Here is a 22,061-nt window from a genome sequence, read left to right on the forward strand (position 1 = left end):
CACTTCCCCTTGCCAAGTCTTCACTATCTGGATTTAGGATGATGCTATTTGTGTAGAGCCCAAAGCATCTTCTAAAGGCAGAAAAGGAGCAATTAACTACTTCAGTACCATCTCCTCTGAACCTTGCATAGTAACTACAGTTACTTAAAATAACAGCATAAAAACACGGGAAGACTGTTCTGCAAGTTTGAGAAGTAAAAGTAGTATTTGTTGGCTCGGGGTGCCCTCCAGTGGCTCATGTTCTCCTGCCACATAATAGCCTCAGGCGAAGTCAAAAGCAAGGGTGTGCCCACGTCAGACATCTAGAAACTGCATTACAAACTGCTCGTGGGATACATAAACAGTATGCATTTATTATATATTTTGACAAAGTGATCATCTGTCCATCATATGGATTAGCTTCAATGCCTTTTCCACAGGACAGGTACTCTGCAGCTACTGGAACTTACATTTCAAGATCGCATCTATTTCTTAGCGTTAAACCCAGACTACCAAGCTGCCCAACTGCGTCACTTGTACACACAGACTTCTGCAAAACTTTTTTACTTTTGCTAAGCCATTAAATCTAGGCTACTTAAATTGCATCTCACTGCTGCCAGTCCACACAAGGACAAAAGATCCCTGCCTGTTATCGATGACAGTTTAAAAATCTTATGATGCTGACGGGTTTCCTTATTGCCTCCAGATACACACACCTTGTGACTCCAAAGGGTAGGGCAGAGAGTGCTCAAACACACCCATTCCTCCTAGTTATTTCAAAGATGAAGCTAAACACTTACCTAATCAAGACAGGTATATCACCACTAAGCAGAGCAAACTCAGTTTGAGTCCTTGGCCGCTACTGCCATTTCCAAGGGAAAAAGTGCAAGTTACAGCATATGTATTTATTTTAGACTTCTAAAACTAGAGTCTAGACACCATTGAACTTGGTGTCCTGCAACAATGTGAAATACAAGGCACAAGTCTGTGGTCCTTTTCTGCTGCCCCCATGAGTTCCTCATAGGACACTAGATCACACAACAGAATTGTAGTAACTTTCTTACTTTATCTGTGATTTTATTCACTTGGTGAACTAAATGCTTTCACGTTGTAAGTCCACAAGCTTATAGTAAATACAAATATGGAATTAAGTTTAAAAAAAATATTTTTTGTTACTTACATCATTACAGGAATGTAGTAACTGCAAAAGCAAGTGTTCTGAACTGTGAAAAAAATACAGATTTTGCACATGAAGATAGGTAGTCTTGTAGGATTAGCCATGATGCCATCACAAATCTGCTTCATGAAAATAGTTGATATTGGTTAACAAGAGAGTGCTATTCTTAAGAAGCCCAGCATCCTCCTTCCCATCTTCTCCACCTACTCTATTTTTGTATCAGTAGGGAACTGAGTTAAATTTGTTTTAACTTTTCAATTTCATTGCAATGCTTATTTCTTTGTCCAAGGTAACTCCCTTTCTCCTGTGTGGTAATTAATCGATGATAAGAGCTAGGCACTTGAAACTTTCCTGTGAACAAGCTAATACCAAATTTTCCTCTTGTTCTACAGCATGAGAATAACATCATTCACCGGGACTTGAAAGCAGAAAACGTCTTCTACACCAGTAACACCTGTGTTAAAGTGGGAGACTTCGGGTTCAGCACAATAAGTAGAAGAGATGAAACTTTAAATACTTTCTGTGGCTCTCCTCCTTATGCTGCCCCCGAACTCTTCCGAGATGAAAACTATGTTGGCATTTATGTAGACATCTGGGCACTGGGAATCCTGTTATACTTCATGACAACGGGTATCATGCCATTTCGGGCAGATACAGTGGCCAAACTGAAAAAGTGCATTCTTGAAGGGACATACAGTTTGCCTCCCTGCCTCTCTGAAACTTGCCAGAAACTGATTAAAGGAGTCCTTCAGCCAGTACCAACCGAACGATACTCTGTCAAACTTATTATGAGCAGTGAATGGATGCAAGGAATACAGTACCCCAAACCTTTACAGCCATTTAAACTGGATCCAAGGTACTTATCAGACATCAGTACGCTCAAAGAGGAAGAAATCGAAGTGAAAAATACTCTGGAAGATCTGGGAATCACAGAAGAGCACATTCAAAATAACCGGGGAAAAGACATGCACAGCTCAATAACAGGGGTCTACAGAATCGTTCTGCACAAAGTACAGAAGAAAAGGGCACTTGAATGTGTTCCTATCATGTCCCATCCAGACCCCAAAGAAGATGTCTGGAGGAGAGGAATCAGTTCTTACAGCAGGATGAAGCACACATCCAAGCTGTGTTCTATTTTATAAATTGCACTGCAGGCTTTCTAATCGGCACATTTAACAAAGGGTTTTATTTGCTTTTCACAAGTTCTGGTGTTACATTTTCTGTAATTTTTGAATAAACCAAAAATGCCTTGCATTTCTGAAGTCACAGTGAAGCGCTCAAATACAGAGTTCTCATGCACTTGTTTGTCCCTTGCTGCAGAGACAGGGTATAGCCAGTGCAAGAACCCCAGTAAGTGAAACAGTTAAGGGATCATTAGTGGAGGTGATCTTTTAGTAAAGATCAACTAGTATTGTATCTAACACACTTGGGGGATTCTCAGTACAGGCATGTTAACAGCTAACCTCTCGAAAAGTTGTACCTCAGCTTGATGCAACTTTACCACTGCAAACCAGGACAGTTGTTGCAGATAACTAAATTTAAGCAGAAATCAGACCGTAATCTAAACAACTGAAAATTCTTCTTTAAAACTTCTTCAGCAAATTAAGCATGATTAAATGTATATGTGAGCTTATTTTTTTTGTTGTTAATTTTACTTAAAGAAACAGCAATGCTGTTGTTGACCACGGTTCCTAATTTGTCACAATTCAGAAAGGCAAAGTAGGATATGCTGCTTTAACCCTGCACATGTGGTTGCAATTCCTAGAGCGTAACTGGTTGGGCTACCACCTACTATCCTTCTGCCACCTTCCATTACTTGCATGATTCTGACAGTCTAGAACTGCTTGGACTCCAGTTGCACTCCAATAAAGACAGACTTGAGCGTACCCCAAAACTCATGTAGTTTTAATTTCTTGCTTTAGCACTAGGTATCAGTAAGCTGAATGTAACCCATAACAAAATCCGCTTATATATTGAGCATTACAGGCTTGTACTAACTCCTGACATATTACTTTGGCAACAAAGGCTGGCACAAAGCCAATTTTGACACTTAACCACTGCAAGTTAAAAGTTGGATAGCCTGACAACTCCAATTGTTCTGAGCATCACCAAGACGTAGATACTCCCATTTTCAGCTTTAATTGCTCATTTTATACTTTAATCCCCAACACCATCAGCTCCAGTGCAAATGGTGGAAAAGTGCAGTAGCTGTCATTCTCTGAACAGGCATCGCTGACATGCCTAAGCTAAGAGGTAGAGCCTATATGATTTTAGTTAAGGCAAGTAAAATAATACAAGGTTTAGAGAGGTACAGCTGGTGCTTTCAAATTTAAGGGCAGCACGCCTTATCTATTGTGGAGACTGATGGGATGATCAGTAGACTTTACAAGGAGTAATTAGCGTAAATGAGCAACAGAATGACTCTGAAAAGCCACCCATGGGAAACTGGACTTGGTGAGGCTCAGGTAAATACAGAGCAAGAACCAATCCCCCTTCAGTTTTTCTGAGGGGGATAAAACACTACCACCTTTCGTAAGATGGTAATAAAGATGAACTGTATTTCATATCTGAGAATGAATTCCTCCACTATAATCAGTTTCCATATGAAAGCATTTAAATTATCTTGAAACACAGCCCTGAAATAATGGTTTTGCACCAGCCTAATCAACCCTTTCTTTCCACTTTTGTCATGGAATGACATTAAGAAGAAAGGTCCAGAAGGTCCACACAGCTTGTGAACCCACAACTTCAGGTTTTCACAGGGCCAGTTTCCTCTTTCTTTCCTGTTAAAGAAAAAAAATGCATCCTGAAAACCCAACCACTCAGCACTACTCCAACAGGTTTCAAATATCTCAAACTTTATTTTAATAAAGGATCAGCCTCACAGACTGTGAGGTCCCTGTGGTTAACTCTGTGCCAGTAGCTCACATCTTGGCTTGTCCACTGCCAGCAATGGACTTTGTTCCATGGCAATTTGTTTTTCAGGTGCCACGATAAGTTTCATGAGGGCAACCTAAACCAAAATACTTGCAAACACTATCGTCATGCATCATTGCTCCATCATTTTCAGCAGAACAAACAGATTAGTATTCATCAGTTTATGATAAACAACTATTTTACCAAGGCTTGACTGTACAAATACAGCAAGTTATCAAATCCTAGTGCGTGACAGATAACACAAACACTTCATTACACACAAAAACCCTGTAATTTAACAGACAAATATTTTTTTGCTACTTTACATTAGATAATGCAGCTTTGTATAACTAGCAAAGAAATAAATTCAACAAAACTTCATTCTGTACATTAGCTCAATTTAAATATATATTACAAGCTTACAAGGCTCATGTCATAGTTCATTTCCAATCTGGGCTTTAAAAATCTACCAGAATGGATTCCCCATTACCACTGTATACCTACCACTTGCAAAATTGATAGCTTTTAGCTTGCTTGTCAGGAAAAAAACCCCAAAGAAATAAAAGACCCCACTCCTGCAATATTACCAATAATGAGAAGGACTTCAAAGTGCAAAGCCAAATTCAAAGTTAGAAATAGTCTTTCAGGAACATATTATACAAGGAATAGTGAGAGGCCAGAGCTCCAGACAAAGTGATCTTCCTCCCTTCCTTCGCTTGCCAATTAAAACAGCTCCATAAAGTCTAGAAGTTTTATTTGAAAATTCTGCTGCCTTAGATACTTCCACTAAACAATCCCAAAAGATGCCAAATCCATGAACCCATTTCTGTAGCAGAAAAAAATTACTACCTCCCTTCTTTTTCCTCTATCCTCCCAGGCTGCTGTGATTCATAATGCAGGTATAAAACACATAATATGCATGTTAGAAGGAATTACATAGTAACTAACACAGCAAGTCACAGAGTTTCTTGGAACACCACCACCTGTCAGTCTAGCCATTCTCATAGCATCATAGAACAGTTTGGGTTGGAAGGGACCTAAAAATCATCTAGTTCCAACCCCCTTGCCATGGGCAGGGACACCTTCCACTAGACCAGGCTGCTCAAAGCCCCATCCAACCTGGCCTTGAACACTTCCAGGAAGGCATTCATCCACAACTTCTCCGGGCAACCTGTGCCAGTGTCTCACCACCCTCAAAGGAAAGCCTTTCTTCCTAACATCTAATTTAAATCTACCCTCTTTCATTTTGAAACCATTCCCCCTCGTCCTATCACTACTTGCCCTTGTAAAAAGTCCCTCTCCAGCTTTCCTTTAGGCCCCCTTCAGGTACCAGAAGGCCCAGTACTAAACAAGCCCAATTTTCGATCAGTCATTTTGACAGGGAAGAGAGGTTCTATTCCAGCAACGAATGTTACTTGGTTCTACACCTTTCCCAAAGCAATGGGGTGATGGGAGGTAGACTGGGAGAAGAAGGTGATAAAGGGAAAGAGAAGAAGTGTAGTATTCAGAAGATTGACTGCTTACTGTCAAGGCACTGAGAACCCTAACGTTAAAAGCTTGGGACTACTTTGCCACACACTTGAGTACAAGCAGAAGTTAACAGTGTAGGTTTCAAGTCATTTTACATGGAAAGAGCAAGCAGAAGATTCTTTTTTTTTTTTCTGTGTACAAAGACCTTGTAATAGACTACAGCTACTACTCAGCAATTAAAACAATTCAGACATGTTAAGGAATCCACACAGCCCCTGGCAAGTCCCTCCACCTCCAGTATATTCACTGTTTTAGTGTTCTGAAAATACTATAAATATCAGCACACCATACTATGACAAATCTTTTCAAGGAGCTTAAACAGGTTTTCCATGCTCCAATGAAGTACTACTGTACACTGAAACGTAAGCACTACTGCAATCCTTTTTCTCTCTCACCCTACCCTCGACACCTTGTTTCAATCCCCACCTCACAGAGGTATCTTAATGCTCCCCATTGGAAATGGCAACAGTAACGCCTTCAGATTCTGTTGTTGCAGGAATTCTTGGCACTTTCTTAGCAGGGCTTGGGATGTGCTAAGAAGAAGGGAAAAAAACCATTAAATACAGTTTTCTAGTTCACAGACATTCATACTTCATGGCTAGTCCAACTCTCAAACAACATTCATGCTACCCTGGACAGCTTGGTCTTAAGTCAATCAAATCGGTCATGCTTCATGCAAACTGATTATGTGAGAAGAGCCAGTTTGTTCTTGTTTCATGCTTGTCCAGTTCCATTCTTGTTATGATGAAACGTACTTTTTAAAAATGTCACGTTCAACTTTTTACTTCTGGCTTGTATGTTACATATATTAACAAAGTATTTAACACAACTTGTTAAACCGCTTCCTGTTTTAACATACATGCACATGCTAAGACAAACACATAAAACCATTCCACCATTTATATCAAACATTAAAAGAGTGCTGAGTGTTCACCTCATGAACAATGCCTGGGTGGACAACTTCAACTCCTGCCTCCAGAGGCCCATCACCCATGAGTGGGCGCCGCGCATAAGTTCTCCTGTGTTTTTCATCCACACGCACAAGGTACCACGTTCCCTCAAAGAGATCTTCTACTGAACACTGTGGAATATAATTGGCTGCAAAAGAGTCAGTAACACACTGTTAGTTGGTTCCTGGTAGGAGTTTTACACAACACAGGCCTTTGCAGTTTGGACGCAGTAACACAGAAAAAACAAGTCTGCATTTTTATTTCAGCCACATTGGGCCAATGGACACGAGCTATCCAGAAGTAGAAAGTGGTGGACACTTCTCTCATTCTACATCCTAATCATTTAAAGTCAGGTGAATTAAGTGATGAGCATTTTGCTGTAAGACTAGGAATGATTTATATTTATGAAGGTCTTACCCAAGTGATGTGTTTCCTGTCTAATCTTCATGTTTTCAGCAAAGACATCAGGTGCAATACATTTTCTTGAGTCAAGTCTTGTTTTGAGATCAGAAAGGCTGGCAGTTATTTTGTCCAGTGCAGAACCTACAACATAAAATCATCATGGAAAGTAGCACCAGTGCTGAGAACTGCATGCTAGCGTGTTAACATTTCACACCCATTCAAAATATTTTGCATTGCAGAAGCTAAAGTTTTAGTCATTTAAAAATATTCCCAATAACTCAAAAACATTAACAGAAATTGAAGAATATTACTTATTTGCCCAAGGAGACACTTAAACATTCCCTGGAGCTGAAACACCTTCAGTTTAGCATTGCAGTCATTATGCATTGCTCTGCAGGTTTACTTAGGCTGGTGGGTAGTACAACAAGGCATTTAGAGGTGAGCTGTGCAAGAAGTAATTAAGATCCTTTCACTCACCGGGAGTGGCATCCTGTGTAACTCTGATAGAATACAGTGTAGCAGCAAAACCAGAGCCATATGAGAACACACTGATTCTCTGTCCTGCCAGCTGCTCCGGGGAGTACCTGCAAATCAAGCAACAGTAGTTCAAAGTGAGAATTAAGCCAAGGTGCCAATTTTAAATAATTAGAAAGTGCAGCTAGCTTAGGAAAAGCAGCCAGCAAATAATATTGACTACAATACACATTTAGCATGCTGTGTGTATAAATGATGACTTTTAAAAACAATTTCAAACACTGCTGTTACGAGTTCCCAAAGCTGCCTAAGCAAAATAGAGCAAAGAAAATGCCCGGAATATGATTATCTAGAAGGCAGCCAGTTTTCATTCTTAAGTGACCTAAAGCCTAAAATGAACAAGGCTTGTTCTTGGAAGGCAAAGGCAGAATAAAGAAAAAGGATCCAAGAGGAAAGGCTTAATTTAAACTTAACATGATTTTGTAAAAGTCTGTCATTAAAAAAAAATGTTAAGTAATTTAACTTGGTTCTGCTTATTACAGTGAAACAGAGAAGGCATTCTGATTCTCTTTTCCACTGCAGTGGGTTGGTTTTTTTTGGGGCAGGGGGTGGGCAAGGAAGGTTAAAGCTGGAAAAAGGCACCACCTTACAAATAAGGTCCTAGTTTGGAAGGCAGTAAGCAGCTGCTTCAGATCAGCTTTTGACACAGAAATTTTGAACCTGCTTGTCACTTGAACGGATTGTGTGTGCAGAGTAATTTTTTAACTTTAGTCTTTCTGCTTAAGGCAAATTAGTAGGAAAAGGTTTGCTAAACGGTGCTTTTACAAAAGGCTTTCTGAAACAAAAACCTTTTATGACCTTACATATAAAAAGCTATGACTTTTTTTCCAAATTTGATGCTTACTGGGCTAGAAGAGAGGCAAGGCAACCATAGACTGAAGGAGTATACATATTTCCATTCTGATTGGATACAAGTAACGAAGCTTTGGTTTTCTGATTGAAGAGCTCCGCACTAGCTTTCATAAAAGCTTTTTCCACATCTCTGTCAAAATATGTGTCTTCAAGTTTTATATCCCTATTAAAAACAAACAAACAAACAAAAAAAAATCAAGAAACAGTTACTAAAATAGCAGAAAGTAAAAACACACTTTGGATGTGTAAGAAATTAAGATTATGTGAATAAGGAACACAGCAGCCATTCTCACCTGAAAGCTTCCAGACCACTGAAAACACCGTGTGCAGTTTCTGGGTTCTGGTCGCTGAGAAAGTCATTCAGCAAGAGTCTAGCCACAGACTTCTGTACCAGTTTACAGTAGGGAGAATGAAAGATCATGAATCCAAAGTCATTCAAGGTGAAACGTCTGTCTGTCCCCTCTGGAAGTGGCAGAAATGTTCTGTTACAACCTGTGTTTAGTACTCACTTCAACTACGAAAATAAAATAGGGGGGTGGCACGATACCAGTGATCATAGCACATCAGCATACAAGAGACAACCGTAAGACTAACTGTTGCTGTCAAGTTTGTTTAAAACACTGCTGCTACTTCTATTTAAAAACTAGTTTCTCACTGATCTTTTGCATCGTTTGTTCTTCTTCTAGAAGGAAAAGCTATAAGCTTAACAGAATCTCCCTATTACTACCCAGCATTTTGACATAATAAATAATCTACTTCATTTAACTATCTATCTTCACACCTAGGCTTCTTAATATAAGTGAAGCGATTACTGAACATATGGGGTAAAAAAATCAGTATTGTTATGTAACATTTCAATATTAACCTCAGTACCTTAAAAGCCTGGGTGAAGGAGGGAACAACATGCTTTTAAGCAAGGTATTCCACATAACACCAACAAAAGCCTGTAGAGACTACTGCTGACTGACTATCAGGTACTTAGCCATACCAGAACAGAAATAAGACACTTCTTGTGGGAGAGAGGAAACATTTCTATCATCTCAGAACACACTAACACAAAGAAAGGGATATACTAGTCTTTAGATTGGATGCTAAAACTTGAAAACACATTGTCTGTGTAGTTACAGATTACAGCATTTGCCAGATCTTGCAATACCATCAGATGAGGCTACATACCCTTTTGCCACTGGGCGTGGATTTTGTTGCGATAGACAGTATAGCAGCGATCTAATGCACTGAGGTAGCACTGTATAGATAGTTTGCCATCAACGACAGGATATTCAGAGACCATATCTGGTTTATAGAAGTCATATGCGTGCTGCATGTGCGTTCCACGCAGCCCTGATGGACAGAAATTGACAAAAGTTGAAAATTACTTTATTCAGCTGCTTTGAGTCAATTTGAATGCATTACTTAACACATGTGGCATAACAGGCAATACTTGGCCCCAGTCAAGCAGGTTTTCATAGCACTTCAGGCCCTTTAAGGTAAGGTTTCAGACAGTTCTCAATTGCTTTTTAAGTACAGAAGGACTAAGCATGACAAACACAATTAACAAATGATTTTCATCACTTCGCCTTGGAAGAAGAGCGCTCTGTTATTCAGCTCTTGTCCACACTTTGTCAGTTTTACTGGAGAATCCCCAAGGAAATAAAAGAGATAGATAGGAGCATCTCTAGTTGTTCCTTGCTGCCTCCTATAATGGGACGTGGCCAAGTTAGCCCAGGACAAGAGAAGATAAAGTACAACTTCTGACACTAGTGGGAGTTAATCCAGCCCTCCAGCATCACACAAAAAACCGTGACGTGCTTCAGAATGGATCCGGTTATCTGGCTGAACAGTATTTGCTTTCTCACTGGACTAACCTCTCTCAAAAATTAACGGAGCATTCGGACCAACCAGCATAGCAACAGCACCAGCTCCACCTGTTGGCCTAGCATTTCCAGTGGCATACACAGCTATGTCTCCAGCAACAACAAGTGCATAGCGTCCTGTGAAAAACACACAGAAATAACGATGAGAAACAGCCAAGAATCTGGCACATTTTAATATCCATCAGCAACTTTTAGACTTTGGTTATAGCGGACATGACCCCAAGATTAAGGGGCTCTTCAATCACGACTTTTCGCCCACATTTCAGTTTCCTGGCAGCTACCAAAATTTACAGGAAAAGACCACTGATCATTAGCCATGTTGTTATTTTTTTTTGCACTGTGATTGAACTAGTGGCAAATGCCCAGAGCATTTAAGAAAAAGACTCTGAAGATAAAAACAGTCTACCTTTTGGGTTTTATATGGTTAAACACGAACACTGTCATTATAAGGCAGACTACTCAAAACCAGGGGATGATGTAACTTTTCAAGAGAATAGCCTGAACTTACCATCCCAAGAACTGGACTCAATCCAGTTAATAGCATTAAAAAGAGCAGCAGTGCCTCCATAGCATGCGTTGGTGGTGTCAATTCCTTCTACATCTGTATTACCAGATTCCTCAAAAAGCTGCATCAGCACAGTCTTTACAGATTTTGATTTATCAATTATCGTCTCCGTTCCAACTTCTAATCTCCCGATACAATCATAGGAAAGGCTGTTCCTCTCCATGAGCTTCTGAACCACAGTCAAGCAGAGAGAATTGATATCTTCCCGGTCGGAGCAGAACCCCATCTTTGACTGGCCTAGACCAATGGTGTATTTCCCAGCATCAACACCATCATACTTCTCCAGCTCTGTCTGGTCAACATACTGAGAGGGAAAATATATTTCCAGTGCAACAATTCCCACATCTTTGGGCCAACAGCATTCAGCATTCACTGGAAGAGACCCAGGCATCGTGGTAGATCTTTAAGAAAAAAAGAAAACCACAAAAACAGCTGATTTATTCACATCCATTTTGAGAGACCTACTTTCCTTTTCTGTACTTTCATAAAAAAAGTTACATTTCAGGTATTCTACAAGGTCATTTGCAAGAGGCAAACCTTTGCCTCTGGGAAGACTTTGGTCTGAGCATACTGTAAACGTCATTATAAGTTTTGTAGCATTCTATATTAAGAAGTACTTTTAAGTGCAAATACAAATTTCAGCCCTGGAGATGAACAGATGTAGGTTAAGCCCAAGTTATTTCACTGAAGCAAACCACACACTTAACAACTGCTAATTAACTGCTCATTATTCTACCTTTGCTTATACACAAAGTCTCAATTTTACACAGCCAAGCTAGAAAAATTGGATTTTTTTTTTAATGTTGCTAGTCGAGAACGTAAGTTTAAAATTTATCCTTACCAGGAAATCCCTGCCTTAAAACAGGCCATGAGTTTTCAAAACTCTTTTTATGTGACTGCATTTTGTTTATACTTGCAACAAAGATAGCAGGAATTTTTTGTGTGGTGGGGTTTTTTTTGTATTTTTCATTGGTTTTGGGGTGGGTTTTGTTTGTTTGTTTGTTTTGTTTTAAGCATACTTGTTTTGGCATTTTGGAACACTGGAATTCCTAACACCAGGCCTGGAGGAACATCTCACAGGCCTGAGATGAACACACAAGGATTTTCCCTGATAGACCAAGTTTCCCTTTCTTAACCCCATAACTTTACTGTTACTACACTCTAGGATATACTACATCCTATTGCTTTAACCCTATCCCTGTTACCCAGGCAGGGACCATCTTCCGGTAGTTTTGCTTAAATCGTTACAGAGTACTTGTCCCTTTTGTGCCCAGCTGCAAGTATGGTCACATTGACCTTACCCAACTTCTTCCATAAAACCACCATGAGCCATAAAGCCTTTCTCTGCAGGAATGATGACTTTATAGAATGCATATTAAGACAAATGTTAGGAAAACAAAAGTGTTTTCTGTTACAGGTACAGTCTTATGTGAGACTTAAAGTAAGCGTGCATGGCTCATCATTCATTTTGATTGCCTTTAACGAAGTTCAACCATACCTATGATGTACCTAAAATAATGTATTTAGTTTTTAAGCATTATTTCTCACAGAATGGTTGGGGTTGGAAGGGACCTCTGGAGATCATCTAGTCCAACCCCCTGCCAAAGCAGGTTCCCCTAGAGAACGTTGCACAGGGTCGTGTCCAGGCAGGTGTTGAATATCTCCAGAGAAGGAGACTGCACAGCCTCTCTGGGCAGCCTGTTCTGTGCTCTGTTACCCTCAAAGTAAATAAGTTTTTCCTCATTTTCTCTTCTAGCCTTTATTCATATTAAAACGCGTAAAGGGAGAAAAAGGCTATTTAAAGGTGCTTACTGAAGCGCTGCAGAACAGCCGTACAGCCGCGGTTTTCAGCAAAACCACCAATTTCGCGTTGTTCGTGCACCCTGCTGCCACCCCAGCTCACGACCGGGACCTCTTCTCCCTTACCCCACCCTGTCACGAAGCCCCTCACCTCAGGCGACCGCCGAGCCGGCCTCGCCGAGGGCACTGAGGGCGGCGGGCCCCCCCCCACCGCCTCAAGGTTACCCGTAACCCGTCCGAAAAGACGGCGAGAAGCCACTGAGGTGGCTTAGGAGTGTCCACGCCGCGTCCTACCCGCAGCGTGAAACCCACCACAACGCGGAAACACGATCGCCTCCCCCACCTCATAAGAGCCGCGGCCCCGGGGCCTTTACACGTTGCGGAATCCCATCGCCTGCTGCCGGCGCGGAGGACTGCGCATGCGCGGTGCGGCTCGGGTAGAGCGCAGGCGCTCGTCCCGCCCATCTCGCTGTGGGGGGGCGGGCAGGGGCGGGCAGCGCCGGCGCGGCGGGAGCCGCCCGCACCCCCTCGAGGTGTCACCTCGAAGCGGTGACAACGCTGGTGACGGCTGAGGAGAACACTCTGCTTTCTGCATTAGACAGCTCAAGGGAGGCTGTTTCTCTCGTGTTCTCACGGTTCGCCCAACGCCAAGCTCACCCCACGCACCTTAACGTAGCGTTAGTGTGGGCTTCAGGGCTGCAGGACAACAAAAACCATGGCTCGACAAAGCCTGCTGTGATGGCTGGAGAAAATGGGACATGTGACATCTTCAGTCAGTCATTACAGGGGAAAAAAAAATTGTTTACTCGATGTAAAACAAACAGCCTTTTGTCCTCCTGGCCAAACAGAAACACCATTCCATCAATTGAGTTTTTGCTGAAAGCAAAAGCTTCTTCAAAAGTACGACTTCTCGACCACCCCAAATGCTTTAATATCAAGAAATGAGAAACCTGCTTTGTTTTGTGTCCCTTTAGGATTCTGTAAGGAATGAATGAGCAGCACAAACCAGCCACTGCTTTCTGCTGGTGTTGCCAGAAATAGAACCACAGAATCACAGAATGGTTTCAGATGGAAGGGACCTTAAAGATCATCTAGTTCCAATCCCCTGCCACGGGCAGGGACACCTTCCACTAGACCAGGTTGCTCAAAGCCCCATCCAACCTGGCCTTGAACACTGCCAGGAAGGGGACATCCACAACTTCTCTGGGCAACCTGTGCCAGTGTCTCACCACCCTCACAGGAACGAAGTCCTTCCTAATATCTAATCTAAATGAATACATTCTTCTGCAACAATTTGAGACTACTCTGTCAATAATTTGACTTTATTATTATTTCCTGCTTAAGTTTTTAATCCATACAGAACGCTTGGCTGAAACTGCGAAAATAAGCCCGCAGCCTGTTTGTGACGAGCAATGCATTTGGTAACTCCCCGTGGTGTTTTACCTCTGGGGGACTTGGAGAAGAGACTCTGCTGGCGAGAGCAGAGCCACTTCAGGCAGTTTTCCAGGAATTGAACAGTGATGATTTGGCAGCCTCAGCTATAACATCATTTAAATACACCACATTATCCCTGCAGAGCTGGAAGGTTTGCAGGTACCAGGCACACAGAGGACACTAGTCACGCCATGCCAGGTCACTGTCTCTACTCGGCCCCCTGCGTCTCCCCATGCCACGGGCCGCGCATAAACACGCGTGGCATCCTCGTGCCCCGCTCACCTCCAGCCGACGGGATGTACTACATGGGAGACAGGCAACTTACATAGAAACACCAAACCGCGGAGATGGTACCTTGAATTCACTCCTCAGGGCCACCTGCAGCGATGCCGGGGACCCGCCCTCCGGGTGCACCCCCGGGCTCGTACGAGACCGGGGCTCCATCAGCAACACGGGTGGGTGCCGGGATGCCCACGCCCGTGCCACATCGCGAAGGAAGACGACGGCATCCCTGGGGGCCGCACCCGGCTGCCTTTGCCCCGCGCAATGCGGGGTGCCGTAGGCAGCGGGGCACGCCCGCCCCGCCCTCCCCGGCTTGGGTGGGCGCCTCTGTCGCGACACTGAGAGGCGATCAAGGGACACGCCGAGGGCGTTGCCGCCTTCAGGCTTCCTTGTAGCCCCCGAGGCGGAGGCAGAGCCCCGCAGCAGCCGCCCACCACAGCTCACATAGCCGGAGGGCTTCCCCCGGGCGCAGGACGGGAGGCAGCACCTAGGACCGCCGGCACCGGGAACGCCGGCTCTTTCGGGAGGCGCTGGCCTCACCGGCTGCCCCGGGCGGGGAGCGCCGCACGCCGCGCCGCAGGAGATGCTCCATGATGCTCCGGGCAGCGCCCGGCGCGGCGTGCGGGCTCACACCTACGCCTGGAGACACCGAGACACGCCTCTTTTCGGTTTTTCTTTCTTCTTGTTTTCCCTTTTCTTTCCTTTTTTCCCCTCCCTCCTCACCCCCTGCCGCACCGTACGCAGTACTTCAAACGCGCTTGCACCCACTAAAACACCGCTCCCCGCTATGCCGCCCCATCTCCGGTGCCGCAGCCCTGCCGCCCCGCGCGTGCTTCCCCCAGGCGGCTGAGGGGAGAGGCAGAGGCCCGCCGCCCGGCGCACACCGCCCATGCCGGGGGCCAAGCCGCCCTCACCTGTCGGAGGCGATGGCTCTCGGTGTCGCTCGCCGCTCCGCGTCCGTCCGCACGCACAGAGGAACACACGGGGCGCCGGCATGCGGCGCCTTTAAACAGCCCCGCCGCCCGGGCTCCGGCCCGAGCCCTGAACGGCACCTCCTCCCGCCAATCATAGCTGCCACCGCCCAAGTCCCGCCCGCCGGCCGGCCCGCAGCTGGACGAGAAGGCGGGGGGAATGGTGTGAGTAAGTGACGCGGCGTGGCCAGAGAGCGGCGCGCCAATGAGGACGCGGCAGAGGCGGCGGGCGCTCAATGGGAGCCGAGCGCAGCGCGGGGGTAGCCAATGGGAGCGCGGTGCCGACGGCGGGTGAGAGTAGGACGGCTGCCGGTCCCCGGCGAGGCGAGGAGGCGGTTGCCCGGCAACGGGAGGCGGGGCCCGCCCGGCCCAGAGAGTCACCCGGCGAGCGGCCCCGGCGCGGGGGTCCCAGGTAGGGCGGTGAGGCGCAGGCTGGGCGGGCAGGGGTCAGCAGGGGACCGTGGTGCAGGTAACTCGCCTCAGGAGGCGCAGCCCCACGCTCTGGGCCCGTGACATCTCCCTGCGCTGTGAAACCCTCCCGCGGGCCTTCCCCGTGCCGGGCCAGGACGGGGCGCTCGGGACGCGCACCGGGGCTCCGCCAGCGACGTGGCTTCACGGGGGATGCGGTGTTGCCTCCGTTTAGCCCGCACCCAGGGCTAAACAATAACCAGCTGTTCTATCACCCCATCGCCCCTCCCTAGGCGAGAAAGAGAATTGGGAAAAGCAAGGAGACTCGTGGGTTGAAATTTAAACGGTTTGAATAAAATCAGAAAACCAATATCAATACTAATACAAAAGACACAAAATTATACTTAGCCCACAGAGTGGTGGCAAGTCCCTCCAGGTATAGTAACCCTTGAGAAGAAGGGGAAAAAAAGGAGAGGAGAGCAGAGCAAAAGTTCCCCCCATCCCCAGCAAGCTTTCCCATTTATAGTGAACGTGGTGTTAATGTTACAGAACACACGTGTGGGCCAGCCTGGCTCAGCTGCCCTGGCTTACTGCTAATGGCCTTGGTCACCATACCAGGGCTGGCCACAAACTGAAACAAAATGTAACAGAAAAGTGATTCTATAAATTGTATCCCTGCAAAACCAGGACAGCTTTCCCAGCATTCTCCCCTAACAGTCTCTTCCCAGCTTGCTAAATCAAGAGCGTGCCAAGCCATATCTCATGGCATTATTGTTATTTGGCAAACTGACAATGAGCTAATGTATGTGTTTCCTGTGACAGCCTCTGTAGCCTTTAGGCCCCATGATGATTTCTATCTAGCTAATCCATTGCTGCAGAGGTTACTGAGCATCCCCGGAGGAGTCCTCCCTGCCAGTACTGGGAGTACAAACCTTTGTTGCATATGGGAAACTGCTCGATGCAAATCACACACAAATCTTAAAGCATGGGTATTTAGGTTGCAAAACACTGCTCAAGTCAAAGAAATACACTCCCTTAGCAGCTGATGTTGGGTTCTGTGACATCTGATTGCTACAGCTAGCAGAAGACAACACCTTGCTCACCTCACACAGTGTCAGGAAAAACTGTGTTATTTCCACCATCTAAGGGGTAGGTAAAAATAATGCAAAAGAAAGGGAAAAACTGTCATTGAAAGTCTTAACTCCTATCATGTTTGTTCAATCTGTTTTGAACTTGTAACTGTTCTGCTGTTGTCATGTAAAATGACAGATTTGTCGCATATCTCTCTGCAATGCAAGGATTGAGAAATACTACTGCGAAATTGAGAGGAAACATTTTGTTTGCATGTGTTGCCCTGCAGCCTTCTGATAAGCTTATGCCAGTCTGTGTACAAGCCAGCTCCATTTGTAATTCTGAAAAAACACGTTGACTGAATGCAAACTCAATAGGTGATGACATAGTTACATCATGTAGACACACTGTTGTCTTCTGTGCCTACAGACCAAATGAGCTTCTTGTCAGAAAAGTTGAACTTCTGCTCTGGAAATCTAAAAGTTCAATTTCTCCTTTTTTTCCCTTCCTACCACAAAAAAAAACACAACCCCAAACCAAAATCAGAACTGTGTTCTTGTTCTAGAGTTAAGAGCAGGCTCGTAATATCAGCCTCTCATTGTATGCTTTGGTGGCAAAATGTTTCCTGACATCGGGGTACTTGGACTGTTCTGGCCTTAGAGAAGAGCAGATGCTCAGGAGGAGATGAAGCAGTCTATCTTGGTGGTGGAGTCACCATCTCTGGATGTGTTTAAAAAAAGACTGGACATGGCACTTAGTGCCGTGGTCTAGTTGACATGGTGGTGTCAGGGCAATGGTTGGACTCGATGATCCCAGAGGTCTCTTCCAACCTGATTGATTCTGTGATCTTGTTGAATTTGCAGGAGCTCATGTGAGGGCTGTGAGTGCACCCTCAGACCTTGCAGCCCCTTCCCCGCTCCCTGGGGGCTTAGCTGCCTGCACGCAACACACTCACACAGCTTGGGATGGGGCTGCAGTGAAGAGAACTGTGTGACGAGGAGCTGTGAGGAGCCTCCTCGGTGGCCCCTTCCCCTTCACTTGGGAGCTGCATTCAAACTTGGGCCCTTGCCTGAGTGGCGCCGCAGGTGTGCTTGTGCCCGTGCCCGCGCCCGTGCCCGTGCCCGTGCCTGTGCCTGTGCCTAGCTTCATCCCTTGCTGATCCTGACTTGACTTTCCAGCTTCACCTCCGACCTGCTCATCGCTACAGACTTGTCCAGAAACCCGGACTCTTGACTGACCCTGCTTGTCATCACTATCCATGCTCTGCTTTTTTGTTTGGGCACTGTAAGAGCAAGCCCTCGTCGGTGCGGTCGCTGCCCTGCCTGCCTTGTTGTCACATTTGGCTTCTGGATCACACGCCCTTGCAGAGCAGCCTGCCCTTGCTGCTCCCTGACGGCTTAAATCTGCTCGCAAGTAAGCCTGCTCTTACATGGTGCTGTTTTTTTTTCTGATAAATGTAATATTTGCTTTTCAAAATGGTAAAGGCAGAATTGTTTTTTGGAATTGTTTTTTTGGTGTGTAGTCAACAATAAACGCAGATGTAAATAGTGAACTTCTTTATTATATGTTCACAGATCTGATCAAAAAAAGGTGCCAAAATGACCAAGATTAGCTTGGGGAGACGATCCATATTATTGCTTTCTTTTCCATGGTACAAGATGATGAATGATGTGCCACAGTCTTTGACATTAACTTTTTGTGTTGTAGAAGATAGTATGACATAGACATGTATTAAATCATTGCTATTAATGTAAAATCATGCAAAAAACCCCCCCATCAAATTAACCACCCATAGCCAATAAAATTATAACCGCGTGTGCCAGTACTGAAACGCATTTAGACATTACATTCTGCAGATGATGAAGCAAAGCTAAAAGGTAAAATGTGACAGACAATTGCTGGATTTTCAGAATTTTGAAACCGAGGTTAAGGACACAGTGCAGTCCAGTTTTTTAATAATTATTTGAAGTTAAATTCAGAGACCAGCCATCTAATCTACGCTGCTAAAAGCAATGTATTTGTCTCCTCCAGATGTTTCTGGATCGAGAAGCTAATTTAAATTTACATCAAGTCCAGATGTCCTCCTCTTGCAGGCTAGTTTGATGACTAATTCTTTATAGCCTAACATCTACTACTTTTTTCTTATTAATCAGTAAAATGTATTTTATAATTGTTGTCAATAACATTATTCTTTTTATTCAGCTTTATGAGGCTCCTATCTGCTCTTCCTGTCACTGAGTGGATTGCAAGGGAATACTTAGAAAAAACCTACAATTATTTCTTCACAGGAAAGGCTCTGCCTATACTGCTGTAGCAATGGACTACAATTGCTTTATATTAATTTATCTGGAAGATTGCAGTAATAACATTAAAGTTGTAGGTGAATCTTGTTCCAAACCTCTTAGGTAATTAATTATAGTCCTCTAACCAAATTATGCTCCAGACATGTGATTGCCACTATATCCATCCCAGCATGTGAGAATGCAGAAAATTTTCCTTCCATGGCTCTAGAGCTTAACCAATCTATCCAGTGAGATTTTCAGTTGAGACCGTATTTGGTAATTTGGACTAAGGTACCAAAACGAATGCTGCATCTTGGTAACCTTAGAACTGGAAACCTGAGAAAGGAGAGGTACATTTAATAAAGAGGATATTACCAAAGAAACTGAGCATGACTCAGAATAACCTTGCAGCAGAAACATGCTCAGATGCTGCTAGCAAGAGGACACACACGTGCTCTTTCTCCGTTAAAATCCAGTCTGTTTTGATAAAAGAGGAGATTGAATCTGAGTCTCTCTCACCATGGTGACAGGTTTCTGCCCAGCACAGCAGGCGCATCTCCTCTGTGACTGCCCCACTTTCCCTGGTGCCCTTGCATAATAGGTATGAGGCTCTGCAAGTGGAACCAAACAATAACAAGGATGATTGATAGTTCATCTAGCTTGGAGGTGCCACCGAGGTTAAATCGACCTACACCCTGCGTCAAAACTGCTTCCATAAAGAAAAAAAGATGAGTCATTGGCATAGGAGACTCCCTTCTGAAGTGATCAGAAGGCCCAATATGGAGACCGAACCCACTTCTTAGGGAAGTCTGCTGCCTCTCTGGGGCCCAGGTTAAAGATGTGACAAAAAAGCTTTATACCCTGGTGCAGCCCTCAGATTATTATCCATTGCTTGTTCAGGTAGGCAGTGATGAAGTTGTAACAAGAAGGCCAGAGGCAATCAAGAGAGGCTTCAGGGCCTTGGGATGACTGGTTAAAGGATCAGGAGCACAAGTGATACGCTCCTCTATCCCTCCAGTTGCAGGGAATGATGAGGGAAGAAACAGGAAGAGCCAGTGGATCAGACTGGTGTCACTGGCAGAATTTTGGGGTTTTTAATTATGGGTCGGTCTTCACGACACCAGGCCTGCTGGCAACAGATGGGGTACACCTATCTCAAAGGGGTAAAAGGATCTTTGCACGGGAGTTAGCAGGGTTCATTGAAAGAGCTTTAAACTAGATTTGAAGGGGGAAAGGGATAAAACCAGCCTTGCTAGTGGTAAGCCTGGGGGCAGCACGCCAACGTTTGAGGGATGGTGTGCTAGCGAGGTCCTTCGGTCTGCCTTCTCAGTGGAGGTAAGGGATGGATATCCATGCAACAGCAAAGACACAAGGGCTATTGATGGGTTAGAAGCCAAGAAAGTGCCTGAGAATAGTCACATAGGAATTAGGGCTTCTCCCCCCAAAAAGGTGGAAGGATCAATAGCCCAGCTGAAGTGCATCTACACCAGTGCACACAACATGGGCAACAAACAGGAGGAGCTGGAAGCCCTTGTGCAGCTGGAAAACTACGATATAGTTGCAGTTGCAGACACATGGTGGGATGACTCACACACTGGAGTGATGCAATGGATGGTTATAAACTCTTCAGAAGGGATAGGCAAGGAAGGAGAGGCAGTGGCGTGGCCTGTATGTTAGGGAGTGTTTTGACTGTCTAGAGCTTGACAATGATGATGAAAGTGTTGAGTGTTTATAGGTAAGAATCAGGGGGAAGGCCAATAAGGCAGCTATCATGGTGGGAGTCTGTTATAGACCACCCAACCAGAAGGAAGAAGCAGATGAAATATTCTGTAAGCAGCTGGGAGAAGTCTCATGATTGCTAGCTCTTGTTCTTGTGGGGGACTTCAACTTACCAGATGTCTGCTGGAAATACAATACAGCAGAGAGGAAACAGTCTAGGGGGTTCCTGGAGTGTATGGAAGATAACTTCCCGACACAGCTGGTGAGGAAGCCAACTAGGGGAGGCACCCCACTGGACCTGTTGTTTGTGAACAGAGAAGGACTTGTGGGTGATGTAATGGTTGGAGGCCATCTTGGGCACAGTGATCATGAAATGACAGTTTTCGATTCTTGGAGGAGTAAGGAGGGGGGTCAGCAGAACTGCTACGTTGGACTTGCGGAGGGCAGACTTTGGCCTAAACAGAAGCCTGGTTGACAGAGTTCCTTGGGAGGCAGTCCTGAAGGGCGAAGGGGTCCAGGAAGGCTGGACATTCTTCAAGAAGGAAATCTTAAATCTGCAGGAACAGACTGTCCCCATGTGCCGAAAGACGAGCTGGAGGGGAAGAAGACCGGTGTGGCTGAACAGAGAGCTTTGGCTGGAACTCAGGAAAGAAAGGAGAGTTTATGACCTTTGGAAGAAGGGGCAGGTGACTTAGCAGGACTACAGCGATGTCATGAGGCTATGCAGGGAGAAAATTAGAAGGGCCAAAGCCCAACCAAAACTTAATCTGGTTACTGCCATAAAAGACAATAAAAAATGTTTCTCTAAATACATTGACAACAAAAGAAGGGCCAAGGAGAATCTCCATCCTTTATTGGATGTGGGGGGAAACATAATGACAAAGGCTGAGGTGCTTAATGCATTCTTTGCCTCAGTCTTTTGTAGTAAGACCAGTTGTTTTCAGGGTACCCAGCCCCCTGAGCTGGAAGACAGGGACAGGGAGCAGAATGAAGCCTGCATAATCCAAGGGGAAATGGTTAGCGACCTACTAACCTGCTACACCACTTAGACACACACAAGTCTATGAGGCCTGATGGGATCCACTCAACAGTACTGAGGGAGCTGGCAGAAGTGCTCACCAAGCCACTTTCCATCATTTATCAGCAGTCCTGGCTAACCGGGGAGGTCCCAGGTGACTGAAAATTAGCAAATGTGATGCCCATCTACAGGAAGGGCTGGAAGGAGGATCCAGGGAACTACAGGCCTGTCAGTCTGACCTTGGTGCCAGGGAAGATTATCGAGCAGATCATCTTGAGTGCCATCACGTGGCACGTA

At 44.9% G+C, this 22,061-nt stretch overlaps 2 protein-coding genes across 8 annotated transcripts in view; one reads left to right on the top strand and one right to left on the bottom strand.

Annotated features, from left to right (window-relative positions):
• NIM1K (NIM1 serine/threonine protein kinase) overlaps positions 1 to 2,438 on the top strand; it is a 30,306-nt gene extending 27,868 nt beyond the window's left edge. For all 6 annotated transcript variants that reach the window (XM_068423867.1, XM_068423865.1, XM_068423866.1 and 3 more), the window contains one exon: positions 1,549 to 2,438. In XM_068423867.1, coding sequence (XP_068279968.1) covers positions 1,549 to 2,298 — 750 coding nt within the window. In that variant the 3' untranslated portion in view covers positions 2,299 to 2,438. The remainder of the gene's footprint in view (positions 1 to 1,548) is intronic.
• HMGCS1 (3-hydroxy-3-methylglutaryl-CoA synthase 1) lies at positions 1,036 to 12,993 on the bottom strand. 2 transcript variants are annotated; one of them, XM_068423864.1, is made up of 11 exons: positions 12,923 to 12,993; positions 10,723 to 11,180; positions 10,206 to 10,331; positions 9,517 to 9,681; positions 8,634 to 8,802; positions 8,333 to 8,503; positions 7,432 to 7,538; positions 6,970 to 7,095; positions 6,537 to 6,700; positions 6,029 to 6,135; positions 1,036 to 3,939 (listed from the first exon to the last, which is right to left on the bottom strand). In XM_068423864.1, exons 1-10 carry the CDS (start codon positions 12,925 to 12,927, stop codon positions 6,043 to 6,045), a joined length of 1,584 nt encoding a protein of 527 aa, XP_068279965.1. In that variant the 5' UTR covers positions 12,928 to 12,993; the 3' UTR covers positions 1,036 to 3,939; positions 6,029 to 6,042. The 2 variants fall into 2 exon arrangements, with proteins under 2 accessions (XP_068279965.1, XP_068279964.1); XM_068423863.1 differs by lacking the exon at positions 1,036 to 3,939 and having other exon boundaries at positions 3,998 to 6,135.
• Between the last annotated feature and the right edge of the window lie 9,068 nt (positions 12,994 to 22,061).

This window comes from Nyctibius grandis, chromosome Z (genome assembly GCF_013368605.1).
Source record: "Nyctibius grandis isolate bNycGra1 chromosome Z, bNycGra1.pri, whole genome shotgun sequence".
Lineage (NCBI taxonomy): Eukaryota > Metazoa > Chordata > Aves > Nyctibiiformes > Nyctibiidae > Nyctibius > Nyctibius grandis.

Excerpts from the sequence above, each read along its gene's own strand:
- HMGCS1 (XM_068423864.1), bottom strand. Across the intron at positions 9,682-10,205 it reads TCCGTTAATTTTTGAGAGAG|GGCTGCGTGGAACGCACATG; the intron begins GTTAGTCCAGTG and ends TCTGTCCATCAG. Across the intron at positions 8,504-8,633 it reads AGTGGTCTGGAAGCTTTCAG|GGATATAAAACTTGAAGACA; the intron begins GTGAGAATGGCT and ends TGTTTTTAATAG.